The sequence below is a fragment of the Podarcis liolepis genome (assembly GCF_965112155.1).
Source record: "Podarcis liolepis genome assembly, chromosome: 9".
Taxonomy (NCBI): Eukaryota; Metazoa; Chordata; class Lepidosauria; order Squamata; family Lacertidae; genus Podarcis; species Podarcis liolepis.
Window position 1 is genome coordinate 61,503,219 of NC_139564.1, and position 21,182 is coordinate 61,524,400.

General features: G+C 40.8%; 1 protein-coding gene across 4 annotated transcripts in view; it reads right to left on the bottom strand.

Annotated features, from left to right (window-relative positions):
- Positions 1 to 439: 439 nt before the first annotated feature.
- TBC1D1 (TBC1 domain family member 1) overlaps positions 440 to 21,182 on the bottom strand; it is an 81,324-nt gene continuing 60,581 nt past the window's right edge. For all 4 annotated transcript variants that reach the window (XM_083459777.1, XM_083459779.1, XM_083459778.1 and 1 more), the window contains 7 exons: positions 19,351 to 19,512; positions 17,390 to 17,548; positions 12,995 to 13,239; positions 12,198 to 12,357; positions 8,816 to 8,985; positions 7,107 to 7,277; positions 440 to 5,761 (listed from right to left, as the gene is read on the bottom strand). In XM_083459777.1, the coding sequence (XP_083315903.1) occupies positions 5,558 to 5,761; positions 7,107 to 7,277; positions 8,816 to 8,985; positions 12,198 to 12,357; positions 12,995 to 13,239; positions 17,390 to 17,548; positions 19,351 to 19,512 (1,271 nt within the window). In that variant the 3' untranslated portion in view covers positions 440 to 5,557. The remainder of the gene's footprint in view (positions 5,762 to 7,106; positions 7,278 to 8,815; positions 8,986 to 12,197; positions 12,358 to 12,994; positions 13,240 to 17,389; positions 17,549 to 19,350; positions 19,513 to 21,182) is intronic.

The following is a 21,182-nucleotide window of genomic DNA, read 5'->3' on the forward strand; positions in this document are numbered from 1 at the left end:
CACGCAGACCCCTGGAACCGAACCCATGTGTAAGTGGCGTGCACACTGTATATTGTTTTAATAGACTCTTTCTCTCCTCACCCACACTGTACAATTACACAAGGAGAACAGCTTCAAGTACAAGCCAATTTAGATGCTCTCAATAATGTGGTATAGCCCCCATCAATTTGGAATACTGACAGATAATTACATGCTTAAATGCTTCACCCTGTCTCCGGAAATGTAGCCTAACTCTTTTCCTAATGTGCTGGTTTTCTATGCAGAGCTTGTTTTATGTTAAGAACATTCAACCATGCGATTCCCCACCCTGAATAGTCCTAGAAAGTGTATTCCATGTACAAATTGGCTCTAATGGATCATTTGTGATTTCCAGATACATGAGGCCTGTCACCATTCATGTGAACTTTTCCCTTTAGAAACACAAGGAAATTCAAATTCCAGCTTTTCAAAAACTTGAAGCTTTTCTTTTTTGTTAAAATCCCAGCACAGTGTAATTACAGTCCAAATTCATTCTTGTCCTCAGCATAATAACCAGTTGTCCCAGTTTATCAGCACAATAAACCATTTAAAACCCCAGTGCCATAAGCAGGAACTTGTACAGTCATCATAGTTATGAAATATTTCTTGGCTAACTTTGGGGTTGGATTGAAAAAGCCTGCTTTGAGGGACTAGATTCCTGGTACTTCAGATTGTTTAGTTAAAAGGCAGGTTTCCTGGCAGCCCTGTGCATTGGCTGTTTCTCCCTACATTAAGCAATATGAAGCAAAAGATACCATGAGCATCAAATGTTCCTTGCGAGTCAGTGTCTGAAGAAGAAAAAGATGAAGAAGAGTTTGGATTTGATATCCCGCTTTATCACTACCCTAAGGAGTCTCAAGGGGACGTGGGTGGCACTGTGGGTTAAACCAGAGCCCAGGACTTGCCGATCAGAAGGTCGGAGGTTCGAATCCCCACGATGGGGTGAGTTCCCGTTGCTCGGTCCCTGCTCCTGCCAACCTAGCAGTTCGTAAGCACGGCAAAGTGCAAGTAGATAAATAGGTACCACTCCGGCGGGAAGGTAAATGGCGTTTCCGTGCACTGCTCTGGTTCGCCAGAAGCGGCTTAGTCATGCAGGCCACATGACCCGGAAGCTGTACACTGGCTCCCTCAGCCAATAAAGCGAGATGAGCGTTGCAACCCCAGAGTTGGTCACGACTGGACCTAATGGTCAGGGGTCCCTTTACCTTTAAGGAGTCTCAAAGTGGCTAACAATCTCCTTTCCCTTCCTCTCCCACAACAAACACTCTGTGAGGTGAGTGAGGCTGAGAGACTTCAAAGAAATGTGACTAGCCCAAGGTCACCCAGCAGCTTCATGTGGAGGAGTGGGGAAGCGAACCCGGTTCACCAGATTACGAGTCTACCACTCTTAACCACTACACCACACTGGGTCACAATATGACTTACTGTCAGCTTTCACTTGCTTTCCATATTCTATCTATTTATGGTGAAAAATGCTTGAAGAAGGGCAGACACCTTGGTGTCCAAAGATGAGGGTAGCACAGCCAGGCGTTTGTTGGAATTCCAAGACTGGTGAAGGGCACCCCACACCAGTCACACTGCCCCTCTCACTTTGCATAGCCAGAGCCAGCACGAGAGAATTATCTTTTTTCAATGCCCCATTCCTTCTAGGTTTAAGGTGGCCACTCAATAGTGACTTGCCTTAGAGCTGCAGATTGTAAAAGCAGTCCTGCTGGTAGTATCCACTTATTAATTTGAATGCTGGGGGCAAGTTACAACTGAAAGCCTAACGTCCCATTGCCATACTGTTGCTCAGCTAAGCCCCCACCTGAAGCCCATTCTTCACACCGGCACTCAAACCTTTTCACTACTTCTCCTGGGAAGTTCTACCCCAAACACTCTCCCCACAATCTCTCCTTCCTATTCTCACTCTCGCAACTTTCTTTAAAGAGAGACATCTTCTGCCAATTCAGCAGTCCTCGTCAGGGGCTGTAGTTGATGTTCCTGACCCTGTCCATCCTTCCTACGCCTCCAATATTTTGTCACCTACTGATATATAAAGCAAGGATATGCTTCATTAAATTCCACTCTATGGTGCACTTATATGCATTCCCCCCGACCCCCAGTCCTATTGTCTTCATAAAACCACATGGGTTGGCTGGTTTCCAGCTCTCTGGGGTTGCTTGTTCCTCATCTGGAGAGAAGGGGGCCATCAATTTCCTGTCATGCTGATAAGATGCCCAGCACGCCCAGCACGTGCTGAATCACCAAGTTAGAAGCCTTTCATTCACACAGGAATATTCCTATTCATTCTTTGGTTGAAATCCCTGAATTTGGCCAGATTGTTTTAAACAACAAAAACTCGTATGATTTGCATCCTTAAATTTCAGGGTGTCAAAGGAAGGGATTTTACATATACAGAAGAACTTATTAACATAGTCTATACAATTCTGTACAAGCAAGTGGAAATCGTAATACAGCTGCTGTATTATGAGATCGGATGGGAATTTAGCAGATTTGGAGAGATTTCTGAAGGGAGAATACTGACCTGTGTGCTGAAAGTGAAAGCTATTGCTTTCCAAAGCGGTCACTGACACACTCTATAGAGCAACCGTGTTTGCTGCAGGTACATTTAAATCTCCCTAAGCCCTGAAGTATGAATGAGGCACATATTGTTAAATTTCCACATACACACATCTGGTGTCCCATGGTTCTCCAATGCAGTCATGCCCATTTTTTTTTAAAAAAAGTGTGTTTGTCATTCAAACTTTGGACTGTTGCTGTGGAAAACACCAGTTTAGTCCTAGTACGGTAAAAAAGGCAAAGGACCCCTGGACAGTCAAAGTCCAGTCAAAGGCGACTATGGGGTGCGGCACTCATCTCGCTTCAGGCTGAGGGAGCCAGTCTTTGTCCACAGACAGCTTTCCGGGTCATGTGGCCAGCATGACTAAACCGCTTCTGGCGCAATGGGACACCGTGATGGAAGTCAGAGCGCACAGAAATGCCGTTTAGTCCTGGTAGTCTCTGTGGCAAAAATAATTGCAAAATGGTCATTGATGTGGGAAAAAATGGTTTCAGAAGACCTGTGTTCAGATTCTCTCTCTCGGATGTATTGAAAGAATGCTAGGCAAATTAACATACAGCCATCCTCATGCAAAACTTTGGCAGTTCCCACCTTGAATTTTAAGTACAATTTAGCAGCTTAATTAGCAATATTTCTCTTGCTTATGATGTCCCCAATTGCTTCAGTGCAAACCAGTGAACTCCCATCAGATCTGGAAAGTAAAAATGGCTGGACTGAAAATCCTTATAAGGGCTGGACACTCGCACATGGACACACACAGAGGAATAGGCTGTTGAGTGCTAACGGCAGTGATTGTCCCACAGCAAGCTGAGGAGGCCATACTGACTGGTTGAGAAGAAGTCATCCTGTTGGTGGCAATCTCTGTGGAGGAAGGCTCACCAATGTGCTTTCTGGAGAGTCTAAGGAAGAGGTGCCATGGGCTTGTAGCCTTCTCCGCCGACTGGTTCTTCATATTTGTATTTAGTAATCCCATAGGACTACTGCAGGAGACCCGATACTCTATATTTTTGAACATCACAATATGAAGTTGGCTGGGTTAGTTAGTCTTTTTATTGCTCTTTTGTTTTAGTGTTAAAAAGCTTATATATCAGTTATTGCCTTTGTCCAAATGCATCATTGCTGGGCACTCCTAAGAGTAAAAATAATAAAATTTCTGAAGAACCCACAATGAAACCATCATTCTAAAAGTAAAAATGTGAATGGAAAAAGCGCTGACTCACAACATAATCAATAAGAGTTTGTTTTTGTTTAAGGATGCAAAACTATGCAGTGAATTAGAGAGGTGTGAGAAATGAAGGAATGTGTTACCCTTTTCATACAACATAAACAATACTTCGGGCTTATCTAAAGAACAACATAGAATAATTATATGCCAGTTAAACCATCATGGTTTCTTAAAGAATCCTGTAAATTTAGCTTGGTAAGGGTGTTGAAAAGTCTCTCTAGCACCCCTCACAGAATGCTGTCCAAGGGTTTCTTGCCAGAGGGAATGACTATTAAATAGGTTTAAGTTTGATGTGAGATTCACATCCTGTTGAAGTCAATTGATCTTAATGTTTCTGGATTTTACCTTATATCTAGACAGGAAATTCACTGTGCAATATAATAATTATTGTCAACCACTGCTGACAGGAAGAAAAAAACTTCTTAATGCATCATTTGTTTATCAATTGTAACATTACTAGTTAAAGTAAATGCCCATACATTTCAAGTCAACAAATTTATTTAAAAAGAAATGAATTTGTGTTATCAATTGAACTTTCTGTAATATATATTGAACTGCTTACTGATGAATAATGATACACTACCTGAAGTTGTAAGTTGAAGTGCTTTTAAAGGTCTTAAAAATGCTTTTGTTTATATGAAGAAAAAAAGGATATATTTTTATTGAGAGACTGTACTCCTACTTCAAATAAGCCAGCTGCTCTGTGTAACACTGCTGTCCTGGGAGTAAATCCCATTGAACCCAGTGGGGTTTATTTTTGAGTGGACATGTGTAGGATAGCACTGTTAAGTGTGTCTTTCATAGAACCAACCCTTGGAAGTACCGCAATTTCAGAAGGTAATGTTTTGAAGAGCAAAATTTCATCAGAGTGGGTTGAGGGTCCAATTAACTTCTAAAATTAAAACTGACAGTCATTGAGATTTCCATTTGGCAACCAAAGGCTTGCAAAATACAATACTTCAAAAATAAATAAAACAACACTTTAAGGCATGATCCATCAAAAGTAGTATCCTGAACTTCATCAGAGCATTAAACCATGCTATAATGTTGGATGTTAAAAATAAAAAAAACAATCCCCCCTCCCCGGTAATTAAAAGATATCAGATTTGTAACAACAGATAACAATCTCAAAATGCATATGGTGAAATTTGACTTACTGGGTTCACTAAACTGATGTCTTAAGGCAGCAAAAGGGATTTAAAAACACAATGTGAATAAATGGAATCCACTCCAGCTTCAGGCGGAGGGGTAAGTGCCACAAACTTACTAAGTCCAATTGCAAATGAATAATGTAGCCCCTCAAATAGGGAGAAGGAATTGCTCCAGGAACTCCTAGCGCTATAATTCTCCAGCACCTTTGCAGCACACAGTGTTTAAAAGTAGAGTTTTAAAAATGCTAAGTTTGTAAGCAACATGAAGCCCTTGGGTAGAGAAGCGCTTGCTGCAGAGTTTGGGACAGCAAATCCTTACAGTGGAGTGGAAATGTCAGTCAAAAGCAAAAGAACAAGGCAGCATAAAGGTCCTTCTGCTTGTTGCATTGCATATATGCTTAATTCAAAAGAATTGTAGATATGAACAAGCAAGACTTTCCTCCGTTAGGAAAACATGCATCTCTTTTGTGCAAAGTCTTTGTTTCGCTCAAAGTTAAGGCGTGAACAATACAAAGGACCTTTGAAAGATAGCGACTTCAGAAAACGTTTCTTCCCTTCTTATCTGTGTTGAACTTGCCTCCTCCGTTATGTCTGCAGCTGTCAGTTAGCAGAATCCATATGTTCTTGCCTGGTAAGAAGAGGCTTTCCACTGGGGCTTGCAGAATGTATGTGCATCCCCTTTACCGTTTCCAGCAGTGCTTTCCTCTCCAGTTCTAGAGTGAGAATTGTCTGCCTCAGCTTGCTTTCATTGTTGAGCAAAGCATCAACCATGGCCTCTAGGTTTTGGATCTTTCCATTTGCCATCTTAAGGGACAAACAAGAAACATATACAGATTGCTTGTGAGGAAAACAAGTAAGAACACGCAGACTGCTCCCTCAGCACACCTTTCTATTCCTCTTATGTGAAACCAGCTGAAATTCACATGTGCAGAACAATAAATATAGTACAGCAATCCAAATTACTGGCATACTTAACTTACAGCCAGTTTTGGAGTTTCATCTTTCTACACAAAATGAAATTGAGCCTATACTGGGGCAATGCAGATGGAGCTTGTTTCCCTCATGGCTTTTTTTAGTGTTTAAGGATAGAGTAGAATTGAACTGCATCTAGATAAAAAAAGAACACGGGACAAATGTGGACATCAGTATTTGGTGCAGGGAAGATTCCTGCCAACAATGTAATGACTAAACTTCTCCACAGCCACCACTGGGGGGAAAAGACCACTTTGCTACTTAATAATGAATTAAATTTTGTGTATGATATATTCTCCACATTCCTTCCAAATCTTGTTTACTTAAGCTCCAGAATGACTTAAGCCTACAACATAATACTGAGTAGAAAAACTGAAAGCCAATAAATCTATGTCATGAATTGACTAATTCATGTGTAAATTTATTAACCAAGGCATTTTAATTAAGAATAGCATTGTTAATCCAGAGCTACATCTATCTAGCATGAGCCTCACTGATGCTGAGGCAAGGAAAACATGAATCATGATTCAGACCAAACAAATAACACACAAAAAATGCCTGCCAAAGACTGTGAAATTGGCTTTTCGGCTCTTCAACTTTAGCAAGCTTTGACCTGGGAAGCATGAACCTGGATGATTTCTATTCTTTCCATCTTTTTACTTCCCAATTTTGATCCCAATGGTAAAAAACCCATGCTCAAAACAAAACAAAAACCAAATGGGAAACAGTGTGTGTTTGTGTAGACCTTGGAGAGCAACAGTTGCACTATTTAAGCAATTTCTGTTGATGCCATAGAGCATAACAGTTGCTGTGTTGGCTAAGCAGCTCATAAATTTACTTCCTTCATCTCATCTTTTTTCTGCTTACCAATTGCCTGTATCTGCATGGTACAGATACCTAGTATTTAAAAGCACGATGTAGTTATGCTCCTGTACAAGATATCCCAGTGAAATAGAGATGGCAAATCCACTAGGCATTTCAGGACTTTTATTTTTTTTAAAGATAATCAAATCCCATAGTCATCTGATTTTCTAATAATCACCAAGAGGGGTTCCAGAAACTAGATGTGCAAATGTTTTTCAAATACAAAAACTCACTGATTACTGATGCATCCAGCTGTAAATAAATGAGCCACTGAGCTATATTTAATGTATATTGTATAATGTGCAATCAGTACCTGCAGCTCCTCAAGGAGGTCAAAGTTTTGTTTACGTAAATTGGTGTTGGCTTTTTCCAATTTATCCATCCTTTGATTGTCATTGAGAGAAGAATCTATCAATTCATCTTGAAGCACATGATATTCAACTTCATAAGCTTGCAGCTGTTTGGCAATATCCATCTCAAATACCTAGTACATATGTAAAATGGAAGAGTGCCTTGAATTTTTTAAAAAAGAAAACAACAACCAGAAAACCTACTGCATGCATATTCTGTATAAGATCCTGTTTGGCTCACTGTCTATAAGAAATCGGGGCATCAGATAATCCAAACATTCTTCCCAAGCAAAATTTATTGTCTATCAGAGTTTCATCTTTGCTGCCTCTGAACCTTTTTCTTTTTTCTCTCTCCAGTAACAGGGTGACCAACTAAAAGTAGTATCAACCACTTTAGTATCATATAGAAGCATTTTTGTCATGAGAGAATGGCCTCATGTCAGGTTGTTTCATAGCTAGTTTCACAGCTATGAGGATCACATTATAGATCATGCTATTCATCCATCCATCCATCCATCCATCCATTCCACTTGTTCAAAAATGTTATGAGCCTACTGAGATAAAGTCTTGTAAAAATTAAGGGAACATTGAAAACACAAAACACCCAACTGCCTAACAAATAAGTTAGCTCCAAAAGTTATCAGGTGCATTTCAAGATTACAAAGGAAGTCAAGGCATCCAGTGGCTAAGATCCTATTGGTTTTTGAAAGTCAAGAAGGGCTCGTCTGAATAAAGAGCATTTAGAATATTAATTCACACCAGAGAGATAACCAACGGTATGCCAAAACATAGTAAAACCACAGACAATAGTGCTCTTCCAAGGGGCTAGATTATAGAGCGCATCTATTTTGCTATGAGTTATATTGATTGGAGGACTGAACTATGCACCTACAACATCTAGTTCACCAAATGCAACGTACTTAGATTGTAGAATGGTGCAATACAATGAAAGGAGGAGTCATTAAGAAATGAACTGGGGAAAGCCTTACTACAGATTTCTAGAAAGAACGGCAAGAGGGGCAAAAACTGGAATGCCAGACACGCAGGGATACCAAGGCCTTGGAATCTGAGTGGCGAATAAGTGAAGCATCAACGGTTTTGATGGAATTGGGCAGGCTGCAAAGTAGGACCTGGTGGGAGGTGAAGGGAGGGATGGACAGACTGTGGTGTTTAGAAGATGATATGTCAGGGAAATGATGAGAATTGGTAGAAAGGCTAATAGTCTTAAGTAAATATTATTTGCCATTCATTACTTTCTCTCCCTCACTTCCATTTTGCAGAACATTAGCTTAATTTCTTGCTTTCAGGAAATATTGCATTATATTAAGTGGAGAGGAAACTCAACCTTGATTCTTTTGCACAGGACATATTTTACTATTGCCAAATATCCAAAGCATTTCCATTGTTCAAGTAAACTGTCCATGCTCACTATGAAAACACAGGAGGAAATCTAGCTATATAATCCAGCTATAGTATTACCCCCAAACAATTCTGGCTAGTCTCTACAAATATTTTTTAGGTCTCCGCAAGGAACATCTACATTCTCCAAGTGCATAAGCCAATTCAGTTGTGGGTGGGTGGGTTGAGTACAAATACATTTCTTGACTGGGGCATCAATAAATTACTAGTAATTTTGCAATTTACATCTTCCTGGTAACACCTAGCTTCATACCTGGTTTATGGTTTTTTCCATCTGTACCAAACCCAGATTTGGGAGAATACATTTAACGAAATCAACTATAGTTTCCAAGTTTTCATGTTGCAGAATTAAGGGCTTATGGCTTCCCAGCAAACTTAAAGCCACTTTAAATATAACTTCTGATCCTTGGAGAAACAGAATGTCTGGGGGGAAAAGAGTGGGTGGGGGGAGAAGGCAAAGAAGAAATTATAACGAAAATTTTAAGCAGCTTGGAATCCACCAAATGCTCAAGTACCACTGTGTATCAATAATTGTTCCATAATGGCAGCTATATTCCAGTTCTCCGATTTGAAGATTTCTAACAATATGTGATGTAATGGGAATTGGGGTTGCTTGTGCGTAAACTGCAAACTGCTCCAAGCTAGTCGTATAGCTAAAACTTTCCCTGGTTTGACAGCCCTTAAAATGCGACTGTCTTAGTCACTGGCAGAATCCGTGAGTGGGCGTCTCCTAAATTTCTTCCAACATAGAAATTCTTTGACGCCCAGTCTCCTCCTAGATTCTCTGCGCGGAAGCCTTCTGCGCAGCGTGGGCGTGCCAAGCGGAGGTCCAGTGCTCTCTCCGCTGATTTCACTGGAAGAGTCTCGGAGCCTCCTCTCCGCCTCTCCTTCCTCCCTGGTGTCCCCTGGATTTCCTTCCCCAGCGGAAGCTCTCTCTCTCTCCTGGCTAGTTCCCTCCCCTGCATCATTGGAGCGTCTTACCTCTCCTCTCGCCTCTGATGGCAGTTCCCTGACATGTGACATACTGATAAAATAATGCATGTAGCAGTTCTATGTATCCTGCAGCAAAAGGCATATTTGAATGAAACAATAGAAGAAAGGGACAGTTTTCTGTCTGACATATATCTTACATTGCTTTCCACTTACACCATATGTGCATTCTACTGACAGCTGTTAGTTCCAGTCTAACCTTACAATCATTTGCCATCTATAATAAATGTTTGATGCTTATATGCCTTTCACTTAAATAAAGTTGGACAAAATTAATTTCCAGCAAGGCATCCAAATTTAAGAGAGCATACTGAAGGAAAAAACTAAAATTAAAATACATGCTAGAATTAGGGCAGATAATGCTGAAAGCATAGCCAAGCAAAACTAATTTTCGATTTAAGCCAAGAGCAGTGTTTATGCAAGAAGCTGGGGGTGAGGGAGATAAGAGATCAGTTCAAGGTGACCTATGCTATGTTAGTGTGGCAGACAGACCAATTGTCTTGCTCCTGTATAAAACAGAAGCATTTTATAATCTTCCTCAAAGATCTTACCACAGAGAGGGGTCAGGCAGGCTCAGGCAAGGGAGACGGGCCCAAGACCTCTTCATAATGCTAGAGGTGAAGAAGGGGAGAGCTGATTCTCCACCACTCCCAATGCAAATATGGAACCCGTTACTTGTTTTAGCCAAAACATAATTCTGCTTCCAAGCTGAAGAGGGTCAGTGCAAGCACAATGCCTGGTCTCTGTGCCTGGCAGTGGGGTGGTGCTCTGACCCCCTGAGAGAAGCAAAGAAACCCTGCATGCTTCCATCAACTTTCCCTGGCTCTGAGCAGAGGAAGGACAGTCGAGGCAGGTGCTGAAAGCCCACACACCTCTGCTGCCCCTCACCCACTAAGAAGGATGGTGCAGGCATGGAGGGTTGCCTGCCATGTGGCTGGAGCTCTAGGTGCCTGGCAGAGAAATTCCACTGGCTTCTGCCGCCCCTTACAGTTTCACACTGAAGAAGAAAATCAGAGAAGCTTCTGCTTGTCCCTGACCCTGTGCTGCATCTCAAATATACATCAAGACCCTACCCCCCTGGAGGATATCCACGTGACAACAAATTTCTTGGTTGGCCACCAGGGCCGCACATAATTTGTCGATCCCTGTACAACACATCAAACATTTAAACAAAAGGCCAATTGTTTTAAGAACATATCCAGGGCAAAGGTTTGCTGGATCTGGGTGGTGAGCCAGTAACGACGTAATGTAGACATCCAAACAAATGTCAGCGTGATTCAAAAATACAATCTGGAAACAGAGTTAACATTGTTTTTCTATTGCTGAGCAAATAAGAGAATACATCTTTTTTTGTATAGGACCCTCATATCTATACAGGGGTGTTGAAAGTTCAAAGAGGCAGAGAGAAAAAACAGAGGCGGGTTAAACACACAATACAGCCCTCTAGTCCACACAGCCAATTTTTTAACGTAGGACTTCCTTATCTGATATCTGGGTTCCCCAAAGACCTACTCTAGCATAACAACTACAAGAGTGAGCTGCTGAACCAGGAAGGCCCCGATTCAAATATTTCTGTAAAAGAAAAGGGACTAATGTGTGCAATTCTCCTTTTGTTCTTCTTCATCTAAAGTATCATAAAAATAATTCTTTGTTGTCTTTGGTACAACAGAGTAAGTAACATGGCTATCCACTGCTGTAATTCATTATTTTAAAGAGAGAGAATGCTCTCCTTATACAAAGTTTTGTGAGCAACTTTCCCAGTATTGTTGCAAATCATTGCTTCCAGTGTAGCAAGCAAAGTTTTGCTTTTTGTTATAACTCCTCCCTAACTAGTGTCATTCTTTGTTCCACAAAGCCCTTTTATATGTCTATATTTCATTACATATGTACAGTGCCTTTCAAGTGTATTTGCTTTTTTAACAAGTTGCCTGTGTTTCTCTGCAAGAAGGGAAATGAAACAGAAAAAATGCACAATAATTAAAAACAACCACTCTACATTTGGAAACATATAGGGTGGGATATATACAGATAGCATATGTTTTAGTTTATGTGCATTCAAGCAAGACATTGATAAGTAATGCCAAAGATCATATTTTTTTATTATGCATGACTGTGAAGAGGAATGTTGGATTATAATTTCAACATGTTATATTTGGAATGTCAACTTGATTCCATACTAAGGTATGATGCAATCAATAGGTTTAGGCAGAGATTAGGGCCTCCATCAAATTTTTGTCAACCATGGAACTTAGGTTAATAAGATGCAGTTCAGTCAAATCAGAATACTGTCCCAAATTACTAACAGCCTAAGCAAAATTCACAATGCTTTTGTCCATAGAATATGTCACATTTAAAAATGATTTTGTCCCATTTTAACCAATTGCCTATTTGTCAGAAAGTGTGGTTACCGTCATGAAAGACCTATTCCTCTGTTTACAAACAAAGATAAAGCATTTGACATGGTGGAACGAAAGCATATGCATTTGCTATGCTCTGTCTCCACATTCTTGTCCATACAATCTTAAGAAAACCACTCATGTCCTATTAGCTGATTGGCTCATACTGATAGAAAAAAACTTCCTGAATTTCAGACAAATAATATATTTAATGGATCCAAGGTGTCCTTAACATTTATTGTGACTTACCAAACACTCTAGCCACAAACCCCAGGGGAAATTGAGAGGCAAACATGGTAAGAAACCAGGGGGCAGCATACAGACTAGGCCCAATTTCATGTGCTTCAAAATGATTGTAGAGATCTCTGTGGTAATCATGAAGAAGTCGAGAAAGTTGATACATCTGGATCTGCACAGGCAAATAAAAATAAAGGTTGTTAAACTAGACAAAATGTTTAAAGGATTTTTCCCTGGGACCTTTATGTGATGGTCCAAATGCACATTTATATGAATGTAAGTCCTGGTGCATTCAGTTGAAATTGTGATCCTAAGTATACTTTCCAGGAAGCGAACTAAAATTTTCATATCCACAAATTAGCATTCACACACCTGAGAAAAAGAAAAAGAAAACTGAAGCTATTTTGTATTGACCTTCTACATTGTATTCGAAAATGAAAACTATCCTTCTTCCCCCTTTTATGCCAGCTAAAAATACTGTGATTTGGTGATCTTCACAATCTTATTAAAGGATACTTTTGTTTTCTCTGAGGAAAACCTCATAAATCTATTTGCACGCAGCCACTGGCAGCCTATTGAACTGCTAACACACTCCAAAATTGTGCCCTAACTTCAGCAGATACACAGCTGGCAATGTTCCCATTTGGCACCCTTCTCATTCAACCTTTCTGAATACACAGGTAATAAAAATTCACGAGTGTTTCACGTATTGTGCTTTCTTTTTATGAACATTGGGTGGAAACACAATATATAATTCTTAGGTTGCTGCATTTTTTAAAAAATAAATAAATGCAAGCTGGAGCTCCAACCTGTAAAATTGTCATGTCAGGCCGATACTGCTTCCTCAGGCCCATGTCAAACATAAGGAACTTGAGCATCTTGAAAGCCTCTTCTTCACTCATATGAAGCAACAACACACCGGCTACAAAGCTGAGGCCCTGGCAATAGCCGACTTCCGGATCCAAGAGGGAATAGGCCTTCAAGATATTGTAAAGTGACAGCTGCCCAGCTCCAAGCTGGGCTGAGAAATACGGATGCGTCGGAAAGGTGCGGCCTGTGAAAATTAAAAATTGGGGTTAGCAACATAAATATTAATAAAGCAAACATGCCATGTTTTCGTGTGAAGCAAACAATTTTGTTAGGCCGCTTGTCTAATAAACTATAAAGTCTAATTCAGCCTTTCTCAACCTGTGGGTCCCCAGATGTTGTTGAACTACAACTCCCATCACCCCTAGCTAGCAAGGCCAGAGCTCAGGGATTATGGGAGTTGTAGTCCAACAACATCTGGGGACTCACAGGTTGAGAACCACTGGCTAATTGCTTTGATACTATAGATCAGGCTTCCACAACCTCGGCCCTCCAGATGGTTTTGAGACTACAATTCCCAGCATCCCTGACCACTGGTCCTGCTAGCAAGGGATCATGGGAGTTGTAGGCCAAAAAAAACATCTGGAGGGCTGAGGCTGAGGAAGGCTGCTATAGATTGAAAGATTTAAATCCAATATAGACTTTGCACTCTATATGACAGGGTCTCTTCTGTGACTCCTATGAATATGTTGTGTGTTTCTCATTGTTGGCAATCTGCCCCTTAAAAGACTCCTGTACCAGTATTATCCCCCCTCACTGCAAGCCTGCCAGTGTCTGCCTAATGTTGACTGCTCATGCCCATTACCTCACACCTAATTAAATAAAATACCACAAATGTTTTTGAAATACTGATAGCAGGAACAGGATAAACACGAGGAGCATGAGAATTGGCATCATGGCACACTCAGTCTTTTAATTTAAAGGTGGCTAACATGAAAACCATTGAAGTTAGTCAAATTTTGAAGGATTAATCCTCTGTAAGGGCTACCATGTTTTCAAATTTCATGCGAAAAAACAAAAATGTTATGTCCATTTTAATCTGAAAATATGTTAAATTTTAAAGTTGGCTATCATGAAAATCACTTGAGCTACCCATCTGAAACTTTTCAGGACTGATCCCCTCTGTAGGGACCACCATGACTGCAAATGTCATGCCCTTATGTGAAAAAACAAGAAAGTTAGAGCTGATTTGGGTTCACAATGCAAATGGTATTTCTGAAGATTTGCAATTTCCAGATTGTGATCTGGATGCTGGTCAGAATGGGCCTGAAACGGATCTGATCCAGATTTACAAATTGGGATCACAAATCAGATTGGGGGATCCATGCAGATGTTCCATGAGGATTGGGAAGAAAATGTTTGCTCCTCTGAAAGACAGCAAGAGAAACCACCAGTTTTTCTTTTCTTCCACGTTAAAATACACTCAAGGTAGGTTTATTCCTGCACCCCCCACATCCTTTCAAGTGCAGCTAAAGCAGTCTTTTGTAGCTTCGCACTTGTTAAATCTCACCCCACCCTTTAATTTCCGGAACATTGCATCTATGGGAGGTGTGTTGCCTTGCCAGATGCTATCAGGGCTCTCTTATTTCAAAAACAAAGGCAAAGCCCGAAGCTAAGTCTTCCTGCAAACAGATTAGTGCTCTGCACACTGTATACTAGGAAGAGACTGTTTGATTTCTGGGTCTGGCTGCTCACTGCCCAGGCTGGCAGGAAACCGAGTGTTTCTGCAGATGTAGCGTGCTTTGCTTCCCAACTGGAAGAGCAGCTTGTATTGCAGCAGCTACCTCCCTGCCCAAAGTAGGAGTTGTTCCAACACACGCTGAACAGTTTCTATTCAATGTCTCCTGTTTGGCAGAAAGTCCTGCTCAACAGAGTCACTTTGAAAGCATGAGCTAACTAGGAAAGGGAACAGATATCCAAAATGGAAAAAGACATAATAATAAGAATGAACAAGAAGAGTACTTAATATTTCCCCCTTTCTTTCTTATTACATGATAACTGATGACAGGCATTTCTGGAATACACCTTTCCTTGGAAGGATATGGATTAAGGCAGCAATCTGCTGTGTCTGATCTTAAAACTCACATGGAAGCTGGCTGAATTAACTGTGGTGAAAGGCAATTTGCACAGGCTCCTAAGCCACTCTTAAAGTACTATACAATGCAAGGAGAAAATGTTCCCAAAACATTTCAAGCATAGGCTTTGTTTTCACAGAAAGAGGCTTAAGAAACAAGCAAAAGTATGTGTGACTCAGCTAAAAGATACAGCTTCAGCGGAAAGCAGGCACAATCCACTGCAACATTCAAATGAAGGGATCGAAGCATTTAGTTTCAAATATTAGCAAATACTAAAATGTTTTTTATTCTAAAAAGCTGCTACACTACCTCTGAATACAAACCAGCCAATATGTATATAATCTAATTTAAATGTATAGCTATAATACTAATACATGCTTTTTTTTTTAATTAAAAAAACCCTTTTAACCGCTGCTTATTGACAGTCCCAGCTCCTGCCCACCTAGCAGTTCGAAAGCACCCTTAAGTGCAAGTAGATAAATAGGTACCGCTTCATAGCGGGAAGGTAAACGGCGTTTCCGTGTGCTGCGCTGGTGCAGGCTCGCCAGAGCAGCTTCGTCACGCTGGCCACGTGACCCAGAAGTGTCCTCGGACAGCGCTGGCCTCTGGTCTCTTAAGCGAGATGGGCGCGCAACCCCAGAATCGGTCATGACTGGCCCGTACGGGCAGGGGTACCTTTACCTTTACCTTTTTATTGACAGTTCAACATGTCTTAACTTGAAATGCTCTAACACTCTGATACAATTTGATGTGGTGTTGGATAATGAAAGATCCATACATTTTTAGTATTGTGTATATTTTGTTTAAAAACCCATTTTTTCCTAAATAAGAGACTACACTCAAAATGTGTTGGGAACATTTTCATTTTTGTAGTGAGACACTGGAAACTCATAGCAATGTGTTTCTGTGCCTTGCTAATCTTGGGCTGTTGCCATTTATATTCTGTGGGGAATGGAGAAAAAGTCCCCACTAATGTGAAGTGTAGGAGGCACGGGAAGTCGCAGAGGATGCAGTGCATTTTATCATTATATTCAGAGGTTGTTTCATTACACTGACATTTTATCTGTATTAGTTTATACAGAGTAAAATATGCAAAGGTTTTTTTGTATTTGTGCAGGTCTAGACTTTATACACTGTGTCTTACTGCTTGAGTGGTCAGGAACTATTCCTCCAGGTTTTGTCATCATTCACACAGCATTGGAACAAACAGATGCATAAGGAAGTTATTTAGAATTTTAGAACTTACTTAAGAGATTTTAAGTTGTGTTATACAGGAAACAACCGATTTAAAGGTAAAGGGGACCCCTGACCTTTAGGTCCAGTCGTGGCCGACTCTAGGGTTGCGGCGCTCATCTCGCTTTATTGGCCAAGGGAGACGGCGTACAGTTTCCGGGTCATGTGGCCAGCATAGCTAAGCCGCTTCTGGCAAACCAGAGCAGCGCACGGAAACGCGGTTTACCTTCCCGCCGGAGCGGTACCTATTTATCAACTTGCACTTCGACATGCTTTCGAACTGCTAGGTTGGCAGGAGCAGGGACTGAGCAACGGGCGCTCACCCCATCACAGGGATTCGAACTGCCGACCTTCTGATCGGCAAGTCCTAGGCTCTGTGGTTTAACCCACAGCGCCACCCGCATCCCAACAACCGATTTACGTGAGTTCAATTGATGTGTGACTTTGCACACTGTGGTGACACGGAAGTGGCCAGAAAAGGGGATGGGCTTATGTGCACTCCACCGTCACATGTGATGACCTGGAACACAACCCCCGGGGCAAATCATAGGTTGCCTTACATGCTTTTATAAGTGCTTCTTTGGGGACCAGCAGATTCGCTGGAGGGAAACTATATGCAGCAGACCTACTCCCAGTGCCACTCAAACCCTTTTGAGTTTCTGAATCTTTAGAATCATAGAATTGTAGTGCTGGGACGGACACCAAGGGTATTCTAGTCCAAGCCCCTGTGATGCAGGTATCATATATCTGTTTATGTTTTCAAATTTCTCCTCTGCAGTCATGAGACCTAGACCCACATTCTACTTTTTAATCTGCCCTTTAAAAAGAAACATGAGGTTGAACACTCCATGTTGTGAAAGGAGAATACTTTTGAGCACCAGGCATTGTCTCCAACCTAGGGAGTTCATCAATGCATATAGACTGCAACAGAACAATAGCTTTTAAATAAAATCCTGACTTTAAAAGTGTACCTTCTCAGCAGAACACAAAATGCTAAGTATAATGTCAGATTATTTTTTGTAGACTTACCTAGGTCAATAAGTATTGCATGCTGCTGAGAGGTTAGCTGCTTTAGGAGTTCTTTGTAAGGTGTATCCTTTGGTTGCTGTTTATTTGCAAACTGAGGCTTAAGCTGGTATTGTTCTGCTAAAAACTTCCAGATCTCACCCCGGTGATGGCGAGGAACTCCTTTCCAAAAAAAGGCAATAGGAACCAAAAAAGGAAAGGAAAAAGAGAAGAATTAATTGGAATGGGGGGGGGACCCCACATACTATCTATCACTGTACCAGCCATCTGTCTCAACTACAGTATCCAATAATTTGCACCTTAACTCACACAAATTATCTACTAAAGCCTACGTGTGGGCCAAATCGTCAAGAGCAGTACTAAACGCCAAGTGGTGGTGGTAGAGCTAAAGTTCAAGGCAGGGTGGGGATCTTGAGGTAGACAATCCCTCTTTTCTCAAATCACCAAGGACTAAGTAAGGTGAATATACTATCTCCCACTGCCTGTTATGATTAGGAAGGAAGGAAGTTAATGGAAGAGATACTGTTTTCTTCCAATGATGCTTAGAACACCTGTTAATGGATGTAGAAGGGGTGCTGAGATGTTCTCTCTCTTCCCTCTTCTAAAGTAATCATTGAGTCAGTCCTCGATCCACAAATTTCTGCATACAGTAGTGTGAAAAATTCACTGAAAGGTAGGCACAATTTGAGGGGTGAGGAATGCTAATGAAGCAGACCCTTTCTGTTTTTGCTCAGCAGTATGTCACCCCACTGGGGCACAGTTCCCAAATGAAGGTGTCTGCTGCTCCATCCCATTTATCCTCACTGAGAAGAAGAGATGGGGAGAAGTGAACAGAAAAACACAGCTTACTGGTGCCAGCACCACTGACATTAAAGCAACCTAATTGGCGATTTCTCCTTGGAGCAATATCATTACTGGCAGTGGAGAATCACAGTCACTAGGTTCTTTCTCAATGGGAATTGTACAGTTCTTGTATTCACTTTTAAAATGCACACACATTTTACTGCTGGCCGGGGAAAGGATACTGACTAGTTTTGTTGGGTAGCAATCATAGAAGAAACAAAAAAATCCAGTTTCTCAGACTACGTGTGGGATACAAATGGCAAGGTACTTCAAAGAATTTTCCCTAGAAAACTAAAGCAACAGCACAATCTTATACATGCCTAGCAAAATGTAAGTACCAATGCGTTCAATAGATAAGTGGGTATAAGACTGTGACCTAAAACTGTACACAGAAAATAACTTTACTAAAAAATAAAAAGGAATACCTTTTATCTTTCCCTCACTGCTAACACTTTCATTATAGTCTTCAGATAATTTTATTCAGAAAGACGGCTTATAAATATTTAAAATAAATAAAAATTGTCCATCTGGATGTTTAAAATAAAAAGTATGTTATGGGGCTATGTCAGAAATGGGAATAGTATCAATAAAACCAGCAGTAATGGGGGCTTTTGGTTGTCTCACTCCAGTTTCAATCAACCTTAGCTGGTGTTCAGCAATATCTGGAGAACCAGAGGTTCCACATCCCTACTTCAGATCAAATCACGGATCCCATTTTAACTTCCTAAAGAAGATCCTGAATAATTAATCCTGATTTCTATATGCAAATGCAAATGCACAGCACTTCCATTTATTTCCATCTGCTTGCAGTTATTCCCCTTTATGTTGCAGACGGGGCTGACTAGGACTGAGAGTGTGTGTCTTGCTCGTGACAGAGGCATGATTCAAAATTGGGACCTCCTGATTTACTCACAATTCCTTTGTGGCTCTGTCCATGACAACCTCCAAGTTTTCGAAGTCTATTCCATGAGCACTGAGAGTGAATGAACCTCAAGCACTTGGAGACTCATGAAATGCAGCCATATTCATATAATACATTACCCGCATTATTTGAATAGGTGTTCTGACAGATTACGTTCCAAGAATGTGTGTGCATGTCTGCAATAATTCAGTACACTTACCTTTTCCAACAGCAGAATGTATTTTTTCCATGTCAAACTTCACCTTTGACCTTCCTGGCGTACTCAACATTTTTTCCCAGACCAACGTTACCTCTTTGAGGCATGGGGTGATTTCTTCATAATCAAGCTTCAGACGTTTGTTTAGCAGATTGTTTTCAGAAGCTAGACAAAAAAGATTAAAGAGGTACATGATAATGACACTCAGCATATGATAAATGGAGCTTTGACAGTTCACTGAAAATGTCAGCCTAATGAACCATGACACTCAGAAAAGGCAAGCGTGTTTCAGCAGCTGCAAAGGGGAAATAAGGTAAAATAAGAATACGACAATGCTACTGAATCATATTCAATGTGCTGCTGCCCCATTATGGGCATTTTGAAAGGCTTGTCCTTACTAGCAGTTTACTGCATGAAGTTACTGAAAACATTCATCTTACCTGCACTGTTTACTGTTTACACATAGAGAATAGTACAGACTTGAGTCCAAGCTGAAAACTGTTGTGAGTCTGAAAATGCAGCTGACATGAGCCATACAGTCAGTGTTCCTAAAGAAGCATCAGGTGGGTGGGTGCTAAGTGGGGTCAGGATTAGATAAAAAAATAAGAAGGGGAAACTGAACTCCCTGCATCAGGTAGGTGCCTTCACTGTACTTTTTCAGCACCTGCTAAAAACATTTTTTGTTCAAGAAAGTCTTTCCAGATGCACAGAAATTGACGTGTGTTTTAATCTGCTTTCAGCTTAACTGTTGGTTGTAATTACATTTTAAATTTTTAAAAATACCTGTTTTCAACTTTTTCTACCATGTTAATGTTTGTTTTATTTTCTGTAAACCACTTACAGTCAAGCAGTATATATATAAATAAATGAAATGCTGTGAGCACTACCTTGGGCCAAAGGAGGAGGAATCCCAACCGTCTATTCTTGCCATGCTAAGAGGGAGATAATTGCCTATCCTGAGGCTCTTTGCTGCCCAGCAAAGGGAAGGGAAGGCTTTGCTGTTACAAGATCTCCTGGATTAATTGCATTTTGAGGACAGAAAGTACAGTCAACTCGCAACTTTACACAGCTGAAGGCTAGCCAGTTGAAATCGCATACATTAAATGCACGGAGGGAAGACAGCTTACAAGCTCATTCTGCACTGGGTTTTCCCAGTGTGGAAAAGAGCTTTTAAGCTCCCAGACTTGCTTACCACGTTCTGGGAGGTTCACATGAAGGCTCTGGGAAGCTCTCGTGAGATTTTGGATGAGCCCAAAAGATCCTGCAAGAGCTTCCCAGAGCTTGCTTAGCATGCCTGAGAGCTTAAAAGCACTGGTAAGTGCTGTACTATGTTTTTTACGTATCACTTTCTGGTTTTTAAAGGGTTGTTTTGACTATGTATGATTTCGGCTTTAAACACTATCCCCAGAAGATAACCCATGCATAAGATGCAAATTGACTGTATTGCTCTTTTTCTGTAGATGAAAGGGTTAGGGTTAGGGACTACCATATGCCAGAAGAAACCCTATAAGACAGAGAACTGGAACAGAGGGAGCCAAGCAAAAGGAGATGGAAAAAATACAAGTTAATGCACTGTGTTTCCTTCTACTTAAAGGGCAGCATTAAAAGCACTGCCTGGGCACTAAGCATAACTTGGAACCATATTTAAAAAGTAATCTGTCATATCGTAGCTATCACTTTAATGATGTCTGCTTTGATATATGCACAACAAGCCCTTGCTGTGATGATACATTACCAGCACACTGTCATTCTTGGGACATATTATTCCAATACATCATAAGAATGCTGTCACTTTTATGATTTAATAGCATTATGCATCATAAAAAACAGCACTT